The sequence below is a fragment of the Sitophilus oryzae genome, unplaced genomic scaffold (assembly GCF_002938485.1).
Source record: "Sitophilus oryzae breed Bouriz unplaced genomic scaffold, Soryzae_2.0 scaffold_1701_pilon_pilon, whole genome shotgun sequence".
Taxonomy (NCBI): Eukaryota; Metazoa; Arthropoda; class Insecta; order Coleoptera; family Curculionidae; genus Sitophilus; species Sitophilus oryzae.
In genome coordinates, this window is record NW_022146393.1 from 2,094,465 (window position 1) to 2,120,242 (window position 25,778).

Below are 25,778 nucleotides of genomic sequence, written 5' to 3' on the forward strand. Positions count from 1 at the left end.
AAATGTCGGTAAGAATTTGGAAACCATTCAACCGCTTCAAAAAAAATCAACATTTTTTGTGACAACGATTATAGATTCTCGGTAATAAAAATTGTCTCTATATCAGAAGAACCTATATAGTTCTGCACTAGACTTTGCGAATGATATGTATTCGAACAGCGAATTCTTGTCACTTATACATAAATTTTAAAATAAATCCCTGTGTTTAGCAGTCTAATGGATTCACACGAAATTACTTCAAAAATCGGTCCAACATTGATGAATAGATATTTTTATATATTTTTATAACATTTACAATTATTTTTCGATTTATTATCTGTTATATCTGTTATAGAAATATTTTTTCTAGTTTTCTAAGACACATTTTTATAACTTTTACAGTTATTTTTTGATTTAATATAAAGTTTCAATATAAATATTTTTTTGATTTAAATCACATGATTAAAATTTAAAAAATCACTTGATTTAAATCACGATTTAAATCATGATTTAAATCATTTGATTTAAATCATGCCAACCCTGATTTCAACCCATTCCGCTCATTTTAAAATAGGTGAAAAAATATCCAGATAGTGTGTTTTCGTAGTAGTAATATACCACATATATTTCAATATTAAATTGCTTTATGTTTTTAAACAAAAATTAAAAAAAAATATTTTTCGCCATCTTGTATCGCAATATGTACCTAATGGTTGACTTCTGGCCCAACATGTTTATAATAAACCACCAATCTTTATTTTTAACAGGGCACCGCCTCTTAAACGTGTTCGTACTTGTTTTGAAACACCCTGTATAACTAATAATATTTAAAATATATATAAATAAGTCAAAACTAGGAAACTATCACGAGAAGTAATAAAAAATAGGAGGAAAAATAGTTATTTTAAATATATGCTGCCACAGAAAGTCTGTCTGTCATATATGACGTCACGTCAGTATTTTGGTTGTATGTACCTATCTGACCTCCCTCAGAACCCGAATATCCACAAATGGCGGAATTATTTAGACAAAAAAAAACAAGTCACTAGAGATTTTCATCTGGAAAATCCGAGAAAATCGATGAGTCGATCGTCCCAATGCTGCACTGCTTGATACCACCGACGCCTAGTCGGTGGCACTTCATCGTTTTTTGGAGCCGTATCTTTTGTGTTCATATATTCTTCACCCCTGATGCAAAAGTAGCTCTTGATAGGACCCCTGCACATTGGACATCTTTCCAACTTGTTGAAACAACTGGCACAGATACAGGTGTGTCTATAAGGCATAAATATAATTATTTCTAAAAACAAACAGCTCGTCAAATATAGCATGATATTTAAAATTTTAGCCACCGACGCAAATGACAGTATTAGCATTTTAAATTTGAATCTTGAGTGCCTAATGTCATCAATGCCTCAATCTAGTGTAAATAAAAATAAAAAAAAATAGTTGAATTTTCATAAAAGTTGGAAATCCCAAAAATCTAAACGCGTTCTATGATAATATAATTTTGTTTTCATTCTTTGGTAGATGGATATAATTTATTCGGATTAACGTCCAATATCTATCTTAAAATATTAAAGAGGTACAAAATGTATAACCATAATGTAAACCGTTTCCGTAACATTGTAATCCGTAACATAATAAAACAGCAAAAAATATGACATTAATCAAAATTAATAATAACCATTTATCAAATGAAAACCTAAAAATGATATTACTATCATAGAAAGGCGTTTTATTTTAATAATAAAAAAAGTGTTTCCTCTTGCAATGGCGATCCAGGGACATACTGTATACAGGGTCCGCTATTAGTGCGTCGGGCATCTAGCTCCATAATACAAAAGTTAGGAACCTTGTTATGTGCAAACCTAAAGTGTATATTAGAATGTATTTCAGAAAAATATTTAACTTCTTCAGGAAGGCTAAAAAAAGTGAGTTTTTTATTGGGATAATTTTTTTAAAATAGAACACCGTGTATATAATTGCATTATTGGCTTCCTTTTTGATCACTTTACATAATCCTATGATTTTATTAAACATGTTTTGATAGTTTCGAAGATATTAGTAAATGAATAAAAAAAATGTTCATCCTTTTTTTAAAAGATTATTAAATATACAAGAAATGTCCCGAAATTAAAACTATATTAGGTATTTACCATAGTTGGTCTTAGTACTTGTTTTGCGATAAATATCGTAACCTTAAACCATACGGGTTGTTCAAAATTCTATGCCAAACTTTGTAAAATATAAGATAATTTATCTTCGTTTTTTTTTCAACTGGAACACCCTGTATATTATTTCTTTGTTAGAAGGAGGATTAAACAATGAACATTTTTTGTATTTCAAAATTTTTAGCAGTTTTGCAAATTTTCGCGGTTTTATTACCATTATGGATCTTTCAACGGTAAAATACTAGACAAAAAGCATTAGGTGGCTTTGAAAAAAAAATACTGTTGAAAACCTCATATTATGTAATACCGTATGATCGAATAAAAACGGCGTCAGCGATGGCTATGAAATGAAGATCGCTGTCTTTTTATATGTAAATTTATATGGGAAAATGTCATCGATCGTCATTTCCCAGCCAACTGGACGCCGTTTTTTTTCGATCATACGGTATAATACCACGAATATCCGAAAACCCGTTCAAAATTTTGGCATACTTTAAATACAAAAATGTTTATTTTTTCATTTTCCATCTAGCAGAGAAATAATATACAAGGTTTATACAAATTATTTTATATTTTAGAAAGTGTGGCATACAATTTTGAACACCCTGTATGGTTTAGGATTATGATATTTGTACCAAAGTAAGTACAGACCCACTACAGTAAATACCTAATATAGTTTTGAAGAAGACATTTCTTGTATTTTTAATATTTTTTTTAAAAAGGCTGAAAAAAATATGTTTTCTTATTTATTTATTAATATCTTTGAAACTATCAAAATATATTTAATAATATCTTAGGATTACGTAAAATGATCAAAGAAGCCAAAAATGCAATAATATACAGGGTGTCATTTAAAAAAAATCATCCCGACCCGCTGACACTTTTTTGAGCCACCCTGTAGAAGTTAAAATATTTCCCTGAATCCTAATACATAGTTTGGGTTTGCACTTAAACAAAATTCCTAACTTTTTTTATTATAGAAGCTACAGATGCCCGACACACTGTTGCCGGACCCTGTACTCTAAATGAAATTCTATGCAACTAATTTTAAAATCGCCTAGATCCAAGAAAATTTCATATTTATAATTTTCAAATTTTTATATTTAAAATAGTAGTAACGTTTTAAGAAATAGTTCTTTCTAACCTGCAAGGCAAGAGTGCTCTGGATAGGGGATAAGTCTGACACACCACGCACAGCTGCTCCCCCGAACTGTTCCAAAATGTGGAATCTTCATTATTCGGACAAAAGGAACCTACGGAACTGGGTCCTCCTTCCACAGGCTCTGCGACGGCGAGCGGCAGCTGACCTTCATAGTTGCCTGAATTTCCTGTAGCCAAATACAGTTGCTGCAACAAAGACTCAAAAATACAAAATCTGTTTTATATTGACGTACGTATCTTAGATTTAAAATGTTTGTTACCGAGATGTAAAATGCGGTTTGGATGGTCACCTTGATAACTTCCTCAATTAACAAGAGATTTTATTAGGAATTCCGGAATTATAAATTTAGGTTTCAAGAAAATCACTGACAGGTATCAATGAAAAACAATTTTTGTGTACTGTTTTTATGAGATAGAGGAAGGAACAAATAATAATTAAATAAAATAAAAATAATAAAATAATGTGCTTAAATAAATGGAAGTGGTTTTAACTGGTAGAACATTTCGACCATACGCCTATGAGGATTTATTGCAAATAAAATTGTTGAAAATATTGCATTTTTCTTCATATTTTCAGGAACAAAAAAGGCACTACTTTTTCAAGGCATGTTTATTCTCCTGGAACTTCATGGCGATGGCGGTGCGTATCGAAGCCTAGCAATGCTGATACCTCCTACCTCCTACACTCTGCTTATTAAATTTGTATATTTATAAGTTTACAGTATACAGGGTGGTCTAAATTGTATTAGAGAAACTTCGGCAGAATATTTTGCAGTTAAAAATAAGTAAAAATGTTCATATAAATTTTATGTCCAAAAATGCTTCGTTTCGGAGATACAGGGTATACAAGTTTCATTTTTATATCGGTTTTTACCAAGCAATTTCGGAATTATAGCCAATATTTGGATAAAAATTGATGTGTGGGTGTTTTTTCATATAAGGAATTTGGATTTCAATGCCAATATTGTCAATATGATTTCAACCTTTTTTTTGTAATTTTCGTTTTTTTTTTGGTTTTAATACGAATTTCATTGCCTTGAATGTCCGGATTTTAAAACTGAATGTCAAAGTCAGGGTTCGGTGAAAAGAGCCAACAGAGATTTTTTTTGAAAGCTTTTCTGAGCTAAAGCCGATATTCAAATGAAAATAGGTGCCTGAATGTTTTTTGACATAAGATAAGAAATTTGATTTTGATGTCAGTATGACTCCTACTTGTAGGGGGCGCACATATTTTTTAACTGTTTTGCAGAGGAATAACTTTTCGTTCGTACCTGTATTATACTAGTGAGTACCTATCTATATATATATACAGGGTGGCGCACCTCATTCGCCTCGGTTGATTATAAGAAAACGGAAAGATGTAGAAATAAAATATTTTATGGGTATATGTGGGGAGGCAATGTGCACAATTGAAAATTATTTTCAAATATACAGGGTGTCTCAGAACTAAGATCCATACCAAAGTTATATTTTTTCTTATGGAACACCCGGTATTTTATTTCATTTTTGGATTCTTGGGCCCAAAAAAGGCTTTTATTATAAGGGTTGAATATGTTTAAAATCTTTGGTTTTTGAGATATTTAAAGATATTTGAATATGCATGCTACAAAAGAATTGATTATTAACACCCTGTACATTACTTTATAGAATTAATTCTTGTGCTGAGGTTAAAGGTAAAGAAATAAACTTTACTGAAAAATGTTATTGCTTCCTTAAATTTATACAGGGGTACCAAAAATTGGTGATCTATTTTAAGGATTTATTTCACATAAAAACTTTGTTATTTCAAATGCAACACCCTGTATTTTTTTAAACAAATCGAAACAGATTCAAATACTCTTTCAAACTATATTAAGGATTCCTATACCTATCTATCTCAGATTTTTAATAAAAAGCGATTTTAAATAAAATGGCAATCAAGGTGGCTGGTATCACCATGGCAATTTTCTAGTGACAGTTAGTAACTATTTTCAAAATCGACATTAGTTTATGGACATTATTATTTAAACAGTTTACTAAAATTTACCCACAATAGTTTAATAAGATAATAAGTAAGTATTCTTTATTTTACGAAGAAAAATAAAGCCGTATCTGCTGGCGGAACGAATGGATATGTTACTAGTGATTTTATTTTGTGAGGAAAATTATTTTCTTGGCCTCAAGAGCTTATGCTCAAAGATATCCAGATAGGAATCTTCCTGATAAGTGTTCCTTTGAAAAACTACTTGGCCTATTTCCTATTTCACAGAGTTGGTAGTGTAGTTATAAAAAACCTATTAGGCAGAAACCTGTCGTTGGAAGTGAAGAAATTGAATTTGCCGTAATTGGCTCTTTTATAGAAAATCCATATATCTACAAGTTATCGTAAAATAAAACAAAGAACCACTTCTTCGTTTTTCTTGTTTGAATAATAAATACATATTAATAAATATTATTTATTAAGCTATTGTAGGTAATTTAAATAAAAGTAAACTGGTATAAATTTAAATAAAATCTATAGACTAATTTCGATTTTGAAAATAGTTACTGTCACTAGAAAATTGCCATGGCGATACAAGCCATCTTGATTGCAATTTTAGCCAATCGCTTTTTATTCAAAATCTGAGATAAATAAATACAGTTTGAAAGAGCATTTGAATCTGCTTCGATTTATTTAAAAAAATACAGGGTGTTGCATTTGGAATAACAAAGTTTTTATGTAAAATATATCCTTAAAATAGATCACCAATTGTTGGTACCCCGTATAAATTTAAGGAAGCAATAACATTTTTCAGTAAAGTTTATTTCTTTACCTTTAAACTCAGCACAAGAATTAATTCTGAAAAGTAATGTACAGGGTGTTAATAATCTATTCTCTTCTAACATGCATATTTAAATATCTTTAAATATCTCATAAACCAAAGATTTTAAACATATCTAACCCTTAAAATAAATGCCTTTTTTTGGGTCCAAGAATCCAAAAATGAAATAAAATACCGGATGTTCCATAAGAAAAAATATAATTTTGGTATGGATCTTAGTTCTGTACCCTGTACATTTCAAAATAATTTTAAATTGTGCATATTGCCTCCCCACATATACCCATAAAATATTTTGTTTCTACATCTTTCCGTTTTCGTATAATCAACCAAGGCGAATGAGGTGCGCCACCCTGTATATATAAAAATATACGTTTCCGTCATTTTTTACGTAAAAAGGGTCTCTTGGTAAAAATCGCTACGAGTGGTTCTCAAGATATTTAAAATCTAAATAGTCAATACATACCTACCATAATTGACAAAAATTATACATCACACAAAAAAATAATAGGTACATTGACAAAAATTATACGCTCACACGTTAACTAATATCTATTAGTCTGAACTAATAAATTTAAAATGTTTTTGTAGCAAAGATTCAACAGAGGGTATTTTATTGTATTTTTCTAGAAAAATTTATGATTAGCTGGAAAAAATAAAAAGTTAACACACACAAATTTGTCATTTCAGTCAAATGTCACCAGTCAACATATTAGTCAGCTACATAGTCACCAATAATCCTATACGCTTTTCTTCATTTGAAAAATTCATATTTACAATTTAGTTGCGTCTCGATAAAATATTTTTGTCTGGATATGACAGTTTGGCATCTCTCAGAACAACGACGACGATTTTAGTTGATTCCATAGCTAACTAAGTGAAATTGTTTAAAAAAGAAAAGAATTGGCTGTAACCTTGCTGTAACTCAGTAATTTTTCAAAAAAAACATATTATAGCTTATATCGTTGAAAAGCTTAAAAATGGCGCTTTTTATAAAGCCATAGCCAACTATGATTTCCATTAAAAAAAACAAAATTTATTTTTTTAATGGAATGGAACTTTTTGTCTAAAATAGATTATAATGGAATTAGGAAATATTTTTAAATAGCCGAAATTTGATTTTTTCGAAATATCTATTAAGCTTATTTTTAAATAGCCGAAATTTGATTTTTTCGAAATATCTAGTAAGCTATAAACCTTTTCAAAAATCCTAAAGGCGCATAGGGTTTTCCTCACAAACCTGCAATTCTTTCGCCATTTAACCGACTTTTTAGCTCCAGCAGTTACCAAGATACCCAATGAGAATATCATAGAAAACTCACCCTGGGGCGCTATTCTGTAAAATCGTCGGTATCGGTAAGTTACGACAGCTCTCGATACGTATTTGTATATAGTAAAAATGTGTTAATTGTTGTTGTCATAGTTACCGATCGGTCCTATGGCAGATATCGCAAATTTGTACCGACGAAAATCGGTATCTCTACCGTGCCCTTGTCAACCTCACGGTAGAGATACCGAGAGTCGTCGGTACAAATTTGCGATATCTGTCATAGGGCCGATCGGTAACTATGACAACAACAATCAACACGACGCTCATTGGCCGTACGTACCGATAGCTGTCGGTAACTTGCCGATACCGACGATTGTACAGAATAGCGCCCCTGTATAAAATGACAGCGCTCTTAATTTTATAGCCATCGCTGACACCGTTTTTATTCGATCATACGGTATTAATAGGAACATATTTATATGTATGAATGCATTCAAACCTGTTCTTGTTGCTTTGATTAAAGTAATACACTCGTATCATTAAATTTAATATTGATTAATTGTTTATATTTCTCATCTCAACAGTGCGGATTGATACATTTACTGAACCATGTTATTTAACCTTCACAAGAGGAAATTATATTATTTATTAATTTTTATTAGATGTAGATAATCGTTTTTATTGTTCATAACATTTACCTTTAGACAAGATAACTGACCATTGGCTTGCTTGAGATATTGGCCCAGAATACTCGTGGGCAGCGTACATACTGAATCTTTTATGTGCACAACATTGATGAGAGCCACCTGAAAGATAAAATAAACAAGCATAAGAAATCCAGTAGGAACAAATAGCACAGTACATAGTACCATATAGTACATAATCGATTAGTTACATGAAATCATCGATCTACTTACGGTTTCATCTGGATGGACGTTTTCATCTATGTCATTACGTATTAGAAAAATTACTAGGGGATAACAAAGTCTAGGAGGCGTTCCTAGGTCTAAACATTTCTGATTGTTGTAGGTCAACGTCATGAGTTGGTCTGGATGGGGCTTCCTCCTGAAACGGTCAATAAGTAATAACAAAAATATTTTTATGCTATATGTCAGACAAATAATATAAAGAAAAACTTACTGTACCGGGTGTCCCAGTAAGAATAGCTCTCGGCTGTATCTTGGCAAGTATTAGCTTACGGCAAAAAATATTTATAACTAAAGGGGCTATGAGAAATTGCTGGAAATTATTTTCAAGTTTGTAAAACGGCCGCAACTGCTATGGAAAATAAGAAAATAGATTTTTTACAGAATTTTGCCTACATAATGGGTACTATAAATAATAGCTTCATAATCTTCAGTAAATTTTGGATTTTTTTTTGTTAGAAGCATTTTGCCATATCTGCTAAAATAAAGTGGTGGGGAAGGTTAGATCTATTTTTATTTAAATGTTAATAACTCCGGACTGGATGATCAGAATCCAACAAACGAGAGCTCGTTTAAAAGAGCGTTTCTTACTCTATATTATACCACAATATTAATAAGGTTTTGAACGTAGACGCTAGGGGGCGCTTTCTTACAATTTAACAAACATGGCGCGTTTTTTCAAAAAAATTAAATACGATAGTATGTGCTATTTTAGCTGGTAGTAAAGAGTAGTAAAAGCTTAAAAAGTCAGCGAAAACCGCATCTTGATATCTTCTTTCAAACCGAAGATATTAGCAATATTATAATAAATACCAAAAAATAAGCCCTTAATAACCTTATTTTTACAATACAGCATCAGTACCCCCCTTGATTAGGTCCATTAAAAAAAAATAAGATAGAAACAGTTAGTTTATTTTAAAATCGACGAAATACCAGAATACCGTAATACCAGATGTATTAATATCTAATAATTAAGATATTAATAATAGTGAACAAGAAACTATGATTCAGTGAAGTCATGGTAGGCTTTGGAAAAAAGTTGCTTTTCGCGTTATAGTATAAGCGTAGTATAAATTGTTATTAGATCAACATTTTGATAGTCTTAGCAGCGTTTTTTTATCTTTTAAATGCTTTTTCAAAATGCCTTTATTATTTGAAGTAGTTGAAGTTGGTGGCATTTTGAAAAAGCAATCAAAAGATAAAAAACGCTACTAAGACTATCAAAATGTTGATCTAATAACAATTTGACGTTTATACTATTACGTCAAAAGCAACTTTTTTCCAAAGCCTACCATGACTTCACTGAATCATCGTTTCTTGTTCACTATTATTAATATCTTAATTATTAGATATTAATACATCTGATATTATGATATTCTGGTATATCGTCGATTTAAAAAAAAACTAACTGTTTCTATCTTATTTTTAGGTTAGAATGGGCATAATCAAGAGGGCTACTGATACCGTGTTGTAAAAGTAAGTCTAATATCTTCGGTTTGAAAGAAGATATCAAGATGCGGTTTTCGCTGACTTTTTAAGCTTTTACTACTCTTTACTATGAGCTAAAATTACACATACTATTGCATTTAATTTTTTTTTGAAAAAACGCGCAATTTTTGTTAAATTGTAAGACAACCCAACTAGCATTTATAGTGACAGATACGTAACTGCTACTATCAAAGCCACTACAAAGTGGGCGGTGACCATCGGCGGCTACGTCGTATATTCGTAGCTGCTACGTAACTGCGACCAAAATGGGGAAAGATTTTGAGTAGCCGGGTAGTGTCTCGGGTAGTTTTTGCCACTAAAAGAGTTACTATAATGTGTTACTATAAAGTAGCCTACTGGTGAATGCGACTTATCCGGTACGAAGCTGCCTAGTCGCGGGTTCGTGGCAGCCAAGTGTTATCTACCGACATATGGAACTTTCGTTAAACAGTTGAACTTTATTTGCAGCGACCTCTTCAAGCAATTTCACATTTCATAAAAATAAATGTCATGATGGAAAATAATTATGGAAGCCATTATTATTTTTTCGATATTTACCGTGCGATTTTAACGCCTTTTTGAGGTAAATTCCAGAACGCAATCAACTTTACTGAATAAAATAGTAGGTTTATATAACAAAATTTTCGAGCGCCTCTCAAAATATTTCAAATTATTATATTATTTGCAATAAAAACTCATGTAGTGATTAAGAAATAATAAAAATTTGCTTGAAACCGGGGTCAAACTTTAAAATATTAGTCGACCGTCAGAAATAACAAAATAACTAAGGAAAGAAGCTTTAATCTAGGTATATTTAGCTTAAAAACGCATAATGTTTGAGCCATTTGGCTGTTCGTCTAAAAATTCATGAAAAAAATATGGCCGTTTAATCCGAAAAATACTTTATAGTTCCATATGATTCCACAAAGTACCGGGAACTATAACATATTAGGCCAACCCTACCCGTTTGGACCTTTAAAATCTTCGGGTTGATAAAGTGGCAATTGTAACTACCCAGAAGCGACTTTATAGAAACAATAACTTTTTTGGAACTACATGGTCAACGATTTTTTGGAACCATAAAGTGATTTTTTCCAAGAAAGTTCCCTGCGCCACCAAATTGCCACTTAATTGGAGCTTATGCAGGGCCGTCGGAGGCACTTTTTTATTTATTTATTTTTTTAATTTTTGAAAGTATAGATGCCACATTCTAAAAATATTTAATATTTTTCATAACAGGGTTGAAGTATATTTTTATATCTACCAAAGTTATACTATAACAGACAAAAATAGCTATAGTTACTTTTTGAAAATGCAGTTCTGTACATTTTTTCGCTCATTGGATATGTAAGACTATTCCAATAACACAAAACCATAATCTATGTAATAATAATATATAATAATAATAAATCTATACCGGGTGGTATTTAAAATCTAACAATTTTTAACTATAATTATTCTCTATTTATTTTTAACATAATAAAATAGTCTAAATTGCTTGGTATATCGGATGTTTGTCAGAAGTGGCTCACCCCTATAACTTTTTTATATTCAGAGAAGAAATAACAAGATTTGGTATATTAGTATATGACATAAATTAGGATTGATTGGCATATTCAACTGTTTAGTGTGTGTAAAAAGTGTGTACAACTTTTGATTTTTAAATCGCACCCCTGGTATTTTTTTTAATTTATTGGAAAAATAGATTTGATCGTTTAATGTTTTTCGTGTCTTGTCCTGGCCAGTTAAAAATGCCCAAATCGTATTTTTAATCATATCTCGATTTTTCAAACGGAACGAGGCCGACTCATTAGCATATTTGGAATTTTTTTTTGGAATTTTTTCTTCTTTGGATTATATTGATTCTTTTTCAACTTGGTATTTCGAATCAAATTGTCGTTATGAACCGCATTTTACAATTTCAAATAAACTAAATGCGAATATGTCATCTGATATTTCATTCTATTCAAAGTGCCATTTTCTATCAAATAAAGTAAAAAAATACGGAGGGTGGCATTTAAAAATCAAAAGTTGTAGTAATTTCCGGTAAAAGAGGACGTGATCGAAAACAATTGAATACGTCAATCAATCTTGATTTATGTCATATACTCACGTACCAAATCTCGTTTTTTTATCTGAAAAATTAAAAAAAGTTATAGCAGTGAGCCACTTTTTAGAAACACCCGGTATAGACGGTCAAAATTGCTTGGTAATAGGGTCGAAACTAAATATAATGTTATTTTCCCTGCTAATTGAAATGACACACCCTATAGTTTATAAAAAAATAGAGAATTTGTCATTATAATTAGACTTTGTGAAAATGTGTGTGAAAATTTGCGAAAATGTAGGTGTTCTATGTAAGTATCCTAGTCCCGTATAATCGAAAAAAAAACAGAAATTATGATCGATGACATTCCTCATATAATTTTACATATAAAATTTAATCGATTGTCATTTCTAAGGTAATTTGAGGCCATTTCTTAGGATCATATGGGATGTGTGTATTTATCATTAACCTTTCTATTTTCTATTTTTTAATAAAGATTTTTTTAACTTAATTATTTTTTTATTATATATAATATAAGGGCGGCAATTTAAAAATTTGCACCGGGCGGCCCAAAGTCTAGCGACGGCCCTGGTGGCGACTATACATTCCATTGGTGCCACTATATCGTTCCGCCTTGTCCTTTGAAGTTCCCACTTGGAGACGCGACGGCTAAACAGAATAGGACGCCATTAAATTTTTTAGTAAACATTGATACTGTGCATTACTTGTGCATACTTACTGTGCATTTTTTAGTGTTTCTATATAGTACTAGAATACCTAAATTTCTTTTTATTCACCTTAGGCATTTTACAAAATTTTAATAAAGCTTAAAAGCTAGTAAACAAACACTAAAACAGAGCAGTACACGATGCAGTCTGAGGCATGTACATTTATTAGGGTATATTAAGTTATAGTCACTATAAAGTAGCCGTTTTTGATCCCCGTGACTTTTTAGTGGCAATGGATGAGCGACGGCTACTTTATAGTGACCTAGGAAGGTAGCAGTAACCATTTTGCTACTTTCAATGCTACTATAAATTAGAAGTAACTAGGTGTTGTGGCCGCGACTACCCCGTAACTTAAATTGTTACTATAAAGTAACAAAAACTTAATGGAGGCATTATGGTAGCACTTGTTAGTAACCGCTACTTTGAAAAGTTACTATAAAGTTTTTGGTCTTTTATGGTGTCATATTTGAAGATTCGGGTAGTTCCAGCCACTTCTTTAAATTACATGTTTGCGACTTGCAATCAGGGTGTTTATTTTCCACTTTTATTGTAGGTAGGCACTAACCGGTCACTCTCGAAATATACTTCAAAGTGACTATCCCTTATAGAGTAACATTTTAAGTGGCAGAGTGGGCCCAGGAACTATACTTTAGGGGCAGTGACATTTTAAAAAGGACTGGGAACTATATTTGCTAGTTGGGAACGCCCCCTAGCGTCTACGTTCAAAAGCTTATTATTATTGTTTATATGGTACAGAAACGCTCTTTTAAACGAGCCCTTGCTTGTTGGGTTCCGATCATCCAGTCCAGAGTTATTAATATTCAAATAAAAACAGATCTAACCTTCCCCCACCAGTTTATTTTGGTAGATAGGAGAAAATGGCTCTAACAAAAAATATTCAAAATTTACTGAAGATTATGAAGCTGTTACTTATAGTACACCTTATCTAGGCAAAATTGTGTAAAAACTCCATTTTCTTATTTTTTGTTGCAGTTGCGCCCCCTAGCGGTCGTTCTACAAACTTGAAAATAATTTCCAGCAATTTCCCATAGCCTCTTTAGTTATAAATATTTTTTTCCGCAGCCGCTACGGCTAATACTTTCCGAGATATAGCCGAGAGCTATTCTTAGTGGGACACCCTGTACAAAACGATTGTACCCAAGATATACAGATAAGATGTAAACCGAATAAGGCTAGGTTTCCACTTTACTTATAAAAATGTTATTAACAATAATGGTTTCTTCGCTACGCAATATAGACTATAGTGTCCCAGGAGCGTCTTTACAAGATGAAAAAGTTAGTAGAGGATGGGGCTGCAGGATTATTACGCTCATCATATTTTTAATCAAAACCTAATTTTTTACATATTATATTTATGAATAAAGGAATACACTTTAGGGGTTGCCACGGTTCAAAGTTTTTCCTACTACTTTATACGTTTCGGCAACAATACGTCGGGCATCCATAGCTCCTATAATATTTAATAATTTTAACAGTATTTCAATAATTTTGATTGGCACACTGTCAAAAAAATCAGAGTTTTTTCCTACTACTTTATGCGGGTTCAGCAACAATGCCTCGGGCATCTGTAGCTCATGTAATAAAAAACTTAGGAATTTTGGATAAAGACAAACCTAAAGTATGTATTAAACTAACTTAAAGGATGTATTTCAGGAAAATAATTTCAACTTCTACAGGGTGGCTCAAAAAAGTGTGAGTGTATCGGATCGGTATGATTTTTTTAAATGGAACATCATGTACATTATTGCATTTTTGGCTTCCTTTCTGATGCCTTCATAATCCTAAGATCCAGAAATATTACTAAATAAAAAAATATTTTTCAGTCTTTTTAAAAAAAATAAAAATACAAGAAATGTCCTGAAATCAAAACTATACTACGTATTTAGTATTACTGGTCTGTACTTAATCAGCAATAAATATCGTAATCTTAAACCATACAAGCTGTTCAAAATCCTATGTCAAATTTTCTAAAATATAAAATAATTTTAGTCTTCGTTGTAAAAAAGGTTTAGGTTTGCACTTATCGAAAACTCCTAAGTTTTTATTATAAGAGCTATGCATATGCATGCCCGACATACTGTTGCCAGACCCGTATAAAGTAGTAGGAAAAATTTTGAACCGTTACAACCCCTAAAGTGTATTCCCCTACTCATAAATATACGTAAAATTAGGTTTTGATTAAAAATATGATGAGCGTCATAATCATGCAGCCGAGCCGTATCTTGACTATTATGTGTTATTAACATTTTAAGAAATATTTTGGCTTAAACATTTTTGCTTGCTCTAAAATGGCGAATCCATACCGTTTTTGAGAATAAAAAATATGGTTGATTTTTTCAAGTCGTTTTATCACGTCAATTTTTTCAAGTCGTTTTCAAAAAACGTTTCAATGGTAATATATTTCCTTCTGCGGTATTTTCATATATTTTTTAATTTATCTCTAAAATTGTATAGAAATTTGGAAAAAAAATCCATTTTAGAAGAAACGAACTTTTTATAAAAGGATGCATTTTTTTCAAAATGTTAATAATAAAAAAGTTTTCCCTCTTGTAGGGACGATTCATATTGTATAATAATTGTTTGTTTCTGTTATCAATAATCTATAATAACATAACTCGGAATTTAAAAATCATAGACATCTCAGTTTTCGGCTTTTAAAATCCAATTTGACAACACCACAGTTGTTTATTTAAAAGTTAAAGCCTTTTTTTGATTTCAATTTTCTAATTTTTTTTTGTTTTTTTTTTCTTTTTAAGTTTTTTTGGTTGTTTGTTTACATTTTGGTTCATTGTTTACATTTTTAAGTTTCATCTTATGTATGTGTCTTTTTCTGAAAAATGTGTCCTTGGAAATTTCTATAACTTTTCCAAAATACTACAATTCCTAAATACTATTGATATAAATAGAGGTATGTGATTATTTAAACCATTTTCTGTTTTTATGAACAGCCTGAAACTACGCCAAAAAAGGATCTTAAAAAGGATCTTTAGTAAAATTAAACTGGAAATAAACAAACGGTTTGGCTACATTTTGCTTGTATATGTCGGGTTACAATAATATTGTCATATAGTCATTAGTCATTACTTATGTTATTACTATACTAGGTATTTCTGGCCTTGGGTGCTGCCTTTCGTGTGTACGAAAAGTACGGTCAACACGCTTAGTAAAATAAGATGTACTAAATAAAGACAGAAGAGCAAGTATTTTCCCAAATAAATACTTGGCATTTTTGCTCTCTCCGACTTACTACTCGTAGATTGTCATAGCGATTCGCTCCTATACATGTAGACGCCGACCCAATGTTTCGCTTGCCAGTATGGTATAATAATACATAATACATATCTATTTGTATAACCCATATACCGTGTGATCGAAAAAAAAACGGCGTCAGCGATGGCTATGAAATGAAGATCGCTGTCATTTTATACGTAAAATTTAAAATTAAATGGGGAATATCATCGATGTTCATTTCTAAGCCAACTGGATGCCGTTCTTTTTCAATCATATGGTGGCTATAGCCATAAATTGTGTGTTGTTGTAACAAATTCGACTTTGCGATGAATGCTAAGTAAAAATACTAATATTTCTTACTCTAGTTGGATTCCTAAATACTGATAATAGCCTCTCAAGAAATCACCACCAGCACATGCGTTCTTTATGTCTGCCCAAGGCCTCCACAAAAATATATGAAGTTCTCTGATATTGACACCCCAGTAGGCATGGACTTGATACCTTACTTGACTCGACATGCTGCATTGTAATTCTGAAACAACAAATAGAAAAAAATAATTACTAATTATTTATTGTTAAGCGATGTTGTTAACTATTACTAATAATTAAAAAAAAATGTAATAAAAAATGGGTCCCAAAAAAATTACAAAAAGTCTTGTATAAATAGTTTCTGTAGTTTGGTTTGGTATTTTTCGTCACAAAGAATCTTGGTAATCTCATTTTCATATATCTAAAATTATTGTAGAATAAAAACCAATTGCATCTAATGTTAAAAAGTCCCATAATTTAACAACAGTTACTTTTAATTTGATTAAAATTCAAAACGTACAACAGTAGGTGAATTATATATGATTCGGTTCATAGAAAATAAATAAAAAAGAATGTAATAACGTATGTATGTAGTTAATTGAAGTCTTGTCACGTGTAGCCTTTGATTTGTTATAAGGTCTTGGTAAATGAATAAGTTTTTTTTTTGGAAAAACAAGTTCAAGTACATCCACTGGATATAGGCAGATTCGATATTCGATTTACATATCTATATATCCTGAATATTTAGATCGATTAGGAACGCTAAATATATTAATAAAATTATTAATAAGGCATATTAAGTCTGTCTAGACAACACGAAAGCGATATATCATTAATAAGTATAGTTCTCATCTTGTAACTTTTGCATCGCGTCCACGAAAGCAGTTAAAATTGGTGTTGATTTTTTCATTCATTATTTTTAACATTGAAAATGTTTCTGTTATCCTATATAAGGGAGCCCAAATCGAATTAAAATGCTACATTTGCCACACCATGACGTCATATATACAAGGGTATAGGAAATCTCGGCGCAGCGGCGGCAGTCGGCCAGCGCGCGCAAAAACCATTACATCACTAATTGTTTATTGATATATCTTTATTAGTTTAAAAGCAAAAAATATGGGGTTTGCTTTGATACCTTGTCAAGACATAAGCGAAACTTTTAAATTGTTTCTTTTTTTCATTTAGGCCTTCGTTTTTCGTTAAATGAAAGTTATATTAAAAAAAGGCTATTTTTAAACCAAATTTTCGCATGATTGAAATGAGTTATTCATGTTTAAAGTTTTTTTTGGTCATAAGCGCTAATGGAAATGTTTTTTTGTAAATAATTATAAAAAATTACTCCCTACGAAGACTTTATTGTGTACTGGACCAAAAAATAAGTATTTGTTTTCTCTATACGGTGGTATTAATATATCGATTGTTGATGATAGTGCCCTTTACCCGGTCTAATTTTTGTACTACTTTCGGAATAAGGGTCCCCATATCATGTACTGTACTTCCATCCCTGAAAAATTCAGCTTGTGACACCGAAGTGAGACGTAAAGTCAAAATAAGCTTTAATCTACCTACATCATAGGTAGGTGTAGGTACTCTAGGTATATTCTACCTAGGCAGTAGCTGACAGTAGAAGTAATTTGTTATCCGATAAGTAGTTGTCATTATATAAGTTTAATCATCTTATACCTCCTATAACGGTAGGTTTTGGATTTTTTCCTGATTGGTTTGTTAAACAAAAATATACTGGGCATATAAATGTCTAATACAATACATATTGAATGTACTTATTTTAACCAATGCATTGTTTTGTTTTTATAATCTCACAAATAAGAAATGTTTTATAGTTTTTATTATAAAAAACAGTGATTATACAATTTATTTGCACCCCTTACACTGTTTTCTGTAAGGGGTGTAACCAGGAGTATATTTCGTAACCTCTTACGATATAAGAGGGCACAAAGTGTTTTATTACTTAATGTTTAGATTAAAATTTAATAATATATTTGTACATAAAATAAAATAGACTAGAAAGTCAATTAATTAATATTGACGTATATACTAAATAATTACAATATTTTTTTCTAATTATTTTAGTGTATTTTTAGTCACCTAATTATAAAGGAGAGATATCCAACCATTGCATTATTTTACTCACAAATAAATGTTTTATGGTTTTTACTATAAAACAAGGATTAATTTATTATACACCCCATAACCCAAACACTCCAAGGAGGATATTTCGTAACCCCTTATTTAAAGTGGACAAGCTTTATTAGTCAATGTTTTAATTACCCAGCGTCTTTAATAAAAATCTAATGTAATTTTTCATATAAATGATCTGATATAAAAAGCAAGTTTTATCTAAAAACTTTTTGATTATCTACAAGGAGTAAACCGCTGACAAATGTTTGTATACTAATGCCAAAATAATGCCAAAAATACAAATTAAGTACCAAAATTTCTCATATAATGCCCCACTAATGCCAAGCTGATTCCAATATAATACCACGAATACCACGAATAATATGTAACACATTTGTTTAACGAATTAACCTGTAACAATAGTGGTAGGTACGTGCACAGATTTTGTTCTAGGTAACTTAAAAGTCGTTAAAAAGTCTAATTATATTTAAAGAAGATATAATTCCAACTAATTGCATTATAAGGCCAATAATGCACAAGTAGTACCATTAAAAGTTTAGCGTTTTTAATTTGTGTAACATATTTCTTTAAAAAATTAACCTGTAACAATAGTGGTAGGAACGCGCACGGATTTTTTTGCTAGGTAACTTATTAAGTCGTTAAACAGGCCTATAAAAGCTATAACAACATAGGTAACTAATATTTATAATTTCATTCGAGTTTTAATCTCAAATAATAAATGTTTTTACTGGTGTATTTCTGAAGTGTTCATTATTACAAGTAGATATTCTTCAAGTTATGTGAAGTAATAAGTAATGTTTCCGGTGAGACCGCGTATATGTCACCGGATTCTGGTTAGTATAAAGACTTTTTTCTATAGAAAGAGTTTTTTCTATAGCTTTCTTTCAAAATAAGACTAATTTCTTCTTATTCTTTTAAATATTACAGTGTTTCTTTTTCCTAAATTGTTATACTTAATTTTCGCTTAAAATTAAAAAATCACCAAATGGAGGAAAATATACGTTATTGAATAAAGTTTATACAAATCTTTTTATACCATAACAAAAAAGTAAAAACATGTCATGGCGGAAGATATTCAGGTGGCATTTCACATATTTATCTATTAAAATCAAGATTAAAATAATAAACTTGTGTAACATGTTATACATGAGATAGAAAATTTCAGAATCGATTAATAACGCAATACGCTACGCAGTCAACTTGTTCCTATGCGCGGATGAGCGTATTCAAGACTCTTCCATCGGTCAGGGTAACCTGTTGTCGCGCCGCGGGGTTTCCGTCAACAAGTCGAAAGACTTCTCTAGCAACTTTTTTCCGTCTCCCGCGTTTCGGCGCGTTGCAGTGTGCGTACTCACAAGGGAAATAATTTTGCATTCGAGTCTTTTCAGTTGGCTTTTTGACTAGGAACTAGTGATATGTATCAATGGCAGAATTGTATTTTTAAAGGTAAATTAGGCAAATCGATTTTCATAAAGGAATATGATATTTTTTTTAGTCTTCCCTCACCAGAGACAGATGGACGAAATGCCTTTCTATCAAAGATTTAATATAATTGAGGGGTGTAGAGGCAAAACTGGCAATCTCCACTTTTTAACAAAAGTGACAATCTCCAATTTTTACATTCTAATTACCTAAATATATAAAAAAGATCAGGGTTTTTTTGACTACATAACTAATATACACATCAGAATAAATAAGAATTATCAAAAATATTAGTAATTTGTCTCTTCTGAAAAAATATGATGATACCCGGTGTTTTTTCTTCTAAAACCCTCAATTAAGGAGTGCGTAAAATGTTTCCTTTATATTTTGTAATACTGAAAAAAATGATTTTGTCTTTTATTAAATCTGGAAAAAGATGGTAAAATACTCCAAACTTCTTTCTTTTTTGGTTAATCGTATGAGTCCAAACTTTTCCTCACCCCCTCTTCCTCTTCCTCTGTTAGAAGAGCACAAAAAATACGCTTTCGTCCGTACTTGAACTCATTGCTTTAAAAACTAAACTACAGTAAGTAAAAAACACTTCGACTATAACTAAATAGCGTTGCCGCGTTTCAAAAGCGCGCTATAGTGGGCGCAGTTCCTTCGCAGCCGGAAAAAATTCTCTTCCCAGCGCCGCGCCGCGCAGCGGTCTAGTGGGCGACAACCTTTAGGTAACGACGCCACGCGCCGCCGAAGAGGAATCGGCCAACGTTTGGCTAAACAGGCTGGACACGGTGGACTACGATATTGGCGAGTCTGAATATTTATAAAAATTTGCAAAGTAAAATATGTTGGAAAAATAATTAATCCATACATATATAAAAGCTCAAAGGTTTTTTTTGTTGCATTCATCCCGCCAAAACCGCTTCACCAATCTTGATGATTCTTTTTTTAAATGAAAGGTGTAGATTTGTTATCAAGTATTCTTATAGTGCTTAATGGCTATTTCTTTGTGTAAAACGACTAAATACTAAAACATACCTGAAAAACACCTACACACAATACCTCCAGAAATAAATTATTTGTCATTGTCAGTGGTGTGTCAGTTAGATTATATATTAAGTTTTTAGATATTTTAGGAGTGAATTCATACCTCCAGCTTTAGATACATAAATATTAGCACAAAGGTTCGTTTAAACGACGTTAGTGAATTAGCTACACAAAGCGATTTTAGGAAATTCATCCACTTAGAGAGTAAAATTATGTCGGAACAGTTTGTTGTATGAAAATTCCTTACTATTTGGTCTAGAAGAATGAAATCCTACAAAAAGAATTAGAAGAAATTTTTGAAATTCATCAGCCAAATGGATAAAGTTAGTAAAAATTTATATAAAACTTGGTGACCTCTGGATTATACACATAAAAATTGGCACAAAGATAAAGCGAATTTATGAAATTTATACTTAGGGAGTAGAATAGGGAATGAAAGTTTGCTGTACGAAAATGCAATAGTATAACATTATAAACCAGACAGTATAAAATTTTATACAAGGGTTTATTTAGTGACATCATAACAAAATATATCTTCCTCAATTATCCTTCAAAGAATAAAAAATAACCTATAAAGAGAGTATTAGTGCTCTTAATAAATAATAAAAAGATGAAAAATAAAAAACATCTATGCTCACTAGCTCTCTATAAAGAAGTAAAAAATCATTTAAATCAATGCATGAACGATTCGAGGTGTAACGCGAACGTAGTCGCGGGAAAAAGCTAGTAATTTATTAAATTATTTTATTTAACTGATTAATTTTCATTGAAAAGGAATTTTTGTAATTCGCCACTATATTAGTTAAAAACTAAGAAACTCATATCAAATTTAAGTTTTGCGATTTTGACTTATACTTTTTACAAAATCTGAACATTTAAAAGAAAAAAAGCTTTTGATAATATTTGTGTAGATTGACTGCAAGTTGTATAACATAAATTTCTACGACCGGTCTACCTAGTGGTCTGCAGAATCGCCTTGTGGTGCAAACGTGGGCCTGTTAATCTGTGACGTGACGCACAACAGCCAAGAAAAACAGAAGCGTGGCTAAGAATTTAGTAATTTAAAAAAAAATGTCTTTTAGATACAGTAGTAGGTATTAAAAAGTTTTGTGTTTAAATGGGGTTTGTCTTTAACAGTTAAAAAATTATATCGTAAAGTGTAACTTTCCGTAAGAATTCTTTATCTGTCATCGATCATGATCTGTCATCATGTTAACCTGATGTTTTGTATGTTATTTTGTTTTTTTTGCTTGTTTGTTTTACGGATAGGTGCGATCGCATAATTATTATTGATAATGTTTTATTTAATGTTAACATTACTACTTTTTCAGTGAATCTTTAAATCTGTTGTTTTTTGTTAAGTTCGTTATTTAAACATATGTATGTAATACACTCATATTAACACTAATCATATTTTTACGTTTTTATTCATCATTTTCAATGCCCCCCCGGTTGCATCTTTGTAAAGGACTGTGAATTTTTAAATACATAGAATCCGTCCTACTTTTCACGCTAGAACTGATGTCACTATTTGATCGTACAAAATGAACCTAAAATATTAAAATAATTATTATACAGGGCGGTCCAAATTGTATTCGGGAAACTTCGGCAGCATATTTTGCAGATAAAAATATGTAAAAAAGTTAGTATAAAATGATGTCCCAAAACGCTTCGTTTCAGAAATACAGGGTGTAGAAGTTTCATTATTATTTCTGTTTTTGCCAAATATCTTCTGAACTCTGAACTATAGCCAATATTTGGATAAAAATGATGTCTGGGTGGTTTTTGACATGAGGAATTTGATTTCGATGCCAATATGAATTCAACCTGTAATTTTCGTTTTTTTTTAAATACGAATTTCATTGCTTTGACGTCCTGATTTTAAAACTGAATGTCAAACTCAGGGTTCAGTGAAAAAGCCAACAGAGACGATGATCTGTATTATTGTTCAACATTTCCTAATACCGTATGATCGAATAAAAACGGCATCAGCGATGGCTATGAAATGAAAATCGCTGTCATTTTATATGTAAAATTATATGGGGAATGTCAACGATGTTCATTTTCAAGCCAACTGGACGCCGTTTTTTTTTTGATCATACGGTAGTATGCGATCAATAATGTTATTGCCCGGACAACGACTGACAAAAGTTGATAAAGCAGTAACATTTTCAACAATGAACTTAATTCATGGCCATTTTCGTAAATTATCCGGGCTATGACGATAATATCCGATATGAGACTGGATACTTACGTTATTGGCCAGTATGCCCTGTATGCATCATTGTCCATTAACAGATACATCTGTATAACTATTGATGACGTACCTAGACTCTCTAGCTCATTAGAAATACTATAAGAGTATATTATAGGCATATACGTCAGAGATAAAATAGATACGTGACCTTAATTATTTATAGCTTCAGACGAGACTTCAGATGATAGAGAAAAGTACAGATATACACCAGTCTACATTCAAATGAAGAACCACTGGGAAATGTCATCCGCAGTAATCAGAATTTTAATAATAATTTAATCTAACCTTTTCAAGACTTTATAAACTGTGATATTAAACATAGTTCGCCAAAATTCACATATTTTCTTAAATACGATTGAATATTATCTGAAAAAAACTAAAAGGAGGTAAAAATTTAAAACATAGCTCGTCAAAATATATGATGTGCGAACTTCTGGATACAACGCTCCTGGATACAACGCTTGTTTATGAGTAGAAATACAAAGATGCGTTTTTCACATCACTGTGCTACTTTATGAAACTAAAGATGCTACACGCAGATTTTTTCTAGCCCTTTTAGGTCCTAAAATACGAAGTGATGCATTTTTGGACTCCCCTCCTATATCGGTTATCCTATAATTTATCGAAAAGAAGAAGTTTTTCTACGCCTGGCAAGAAGGACGAACAACAGATGGACCACAAAAATTACAGCATGATACCCACGAGGAATTATGAGACCTAGAAGAAGACCAAACCTGAGATGGGACCATGATATTGGGCAATTAGCAGGGATAACTTGGACCCAACCACAAAAAGAGTATCTAAATATGTGAGGGAGGCTACACCATAATTGGAAATGGCTGAATTAATGAAAATGGTGATGATACAACAGCAGATTAAAAATAAAACAATTGTAACATTATTACACATAACTTAAAATCTTCAGATGGCTAGAGTATAGAAACTCTTGCAGTAAGTAATAAGCCTTGACCAACAATTTTTTTTTCTGGCATCGATCACCAGGATCATTAGACATATACAACTTGTATGTTAATAATGCAATTACAGGGATCTATCTCAATATCCTCAAAGGGTTTACTCTTACAAAGACAATTCAAAATTTAAAAATCAACATTGACATAAACATTACAAGTTGGGTAACAAAGGATCAAAAAACTAAAAACAAAAAAGTAGAGATACAAAAAACAAACAAGAAAATAGATAATTATTTACATCACAGTATCACAGTTAGATTAGAGTATCACAGGCAAGTATCACAGTTGGTTGTATATATTAATGTCTTTCATAAAGTTCAAAATATTTTTAATTTTTTCTTGTTCGGTTAAATTTTCTCGAATTTCACCACGTATATTGAATCTACTTCCTTCTATCGTATATTGAGGACATTCACATATAATGTGAGTTACTGTCAACTCTACATCACAGTTTAAGTTTGATTACACTCCTCTATGACATAGGATAATGCTTTCCAGATGGCAAAATGTTCCATGAAGAAAGCCGATGCTTCATGTCTCAAAGTCCATTGGAAAGCCAACCGTTGGTTATAATTGCACATCCAGCACCAGTTTGTGTTTTGGAGCCATCAGTATAAATAACAAAATAATTTTTTTCGTTGTACTGGTCTAGTATTTTCTGAAACATTTGTTGGTATATTTCAGGCGATGTGTCTTGACGTTTTAGTTTGTTCAGGTCTAATATTACTTCAATTTCAGGTATTAGCCATGGAGGATTTTCATAAGGGATTTCATTGATTATCATAGGCAGATGATCTTCCATATGACGGTATAGCATTGTTTCTCTCACTATCTGGCTAGGATTTGCCAATGCCGAAGTGAGGTAGGATTGCGCTAGCTTCCTCCTTCTATATTTAAGGAGCTCTATTCCCGCTTCAGCACATAGGCTAGTTGCGGGGCTTGTGTAAAAAGCTCCAAGAGCTTGCCTTAAACATGCATTTTGTACTCGGTCCAGGAGCTGTAAGGTTGATTTGCAAGCAGTAGAGTATACCACCGAGCCATAATCTATCTTCGAACGAACCAAGGTTTTATAGAGTTGGGTAAGTATTTCCGTAGTTGCCCCCCATGTGGTATGCGAGAGACACTTAATAAGATTTAGAACCTTCTTGCACCGTAACATAAAACCATCAGTTATATGTGATTCCCACGTAAGTTTTTCATCAAATATTAAGCCTAGAAATTTGGTTTCAGTTCTAAGTTCAAGAGGACAATTGTCCGTGAAAAACGTAAAATAGTTTAAAGCCATTAACACTAGCATTTTTAACAACTTGGTTTATGGCATCTTGTAGATATCTACTGCATTCTCCAACAGTTTTTGTGGCACAGGTTATAACAAGGTCATCAACATATATACATTTTTTAACATTTTTATTCATTCCTTCGACTAGATCATTGATTGCTATTAGAAACAGATTATTGCTGAGTGTTGATCCCTGGGGGACACCATTTTCCAATGACTTTGTTGTAGAGAGAACACTTCCCAGACGTACCCTAAAAGTCCTTCCTGTTAAAAATGATGTGATAAGTATAGGTAAGTTTCCACGAAAACCCCATTTGTATATCTTACTCATAATTCCAAATCTCCAGGTCATGTCAAAATGATTTGGCTACTTCATTTTCAAGAAAAATTAAATTATCTAATATTGATCTTCCCTTTCGGAAACCTGATGGATGGCAATAATTATCAATGAGATTTTGATGTTCTAATAACCAGGTTAAACGACAGCTTATCAGCCGTTCA

At 31.6% G+C, this 25,778-nt stretch overlaps 1 protein-coding gene across 1 annotated transcript in view; it reads right to left on the bottom strand.

Annotated features, from left to right (window-relative positions):
• Positions 1 to 449: 449 nt before the first annotated feature.
• LOC115881181 (cell growth regulator with RING finger domain protein 1-like) overlaps positions 450 to 25,778 on the bottom strand; it is an 82,891-nt gene continuing 57,562 nt past the window's right edge. Inside the window, exons 3-7 of the mRNA XM_030898576.1 lie at positions 16,184 to 16,355; positions 8,300 to 8,447; positions 8,081 to 8,188; positions 3,298 to 3,500; positions 450 to 1,254 (exon numbers count right to left, since the gene is read on the bottom strand). Of these exons, the coding sequence (XP_030754436.1) occupies positions 1,035 to 1,254; positions 3,298 to 3,500; positions 8,081 to 8,188; positions 8,300 to 8,447; positions 16,184 to 16,355 (851 nt within the window). The 3' untranslated portion in view covers positions 450 to 1,034. The remainder of the gene's footprint in view (positions 1,255 to 3,297; positions 3,501 to 8,080; positions 8,189 to 8,299; positions 8,448 to 16,183; positions 16,356 to 25,778) is intronic.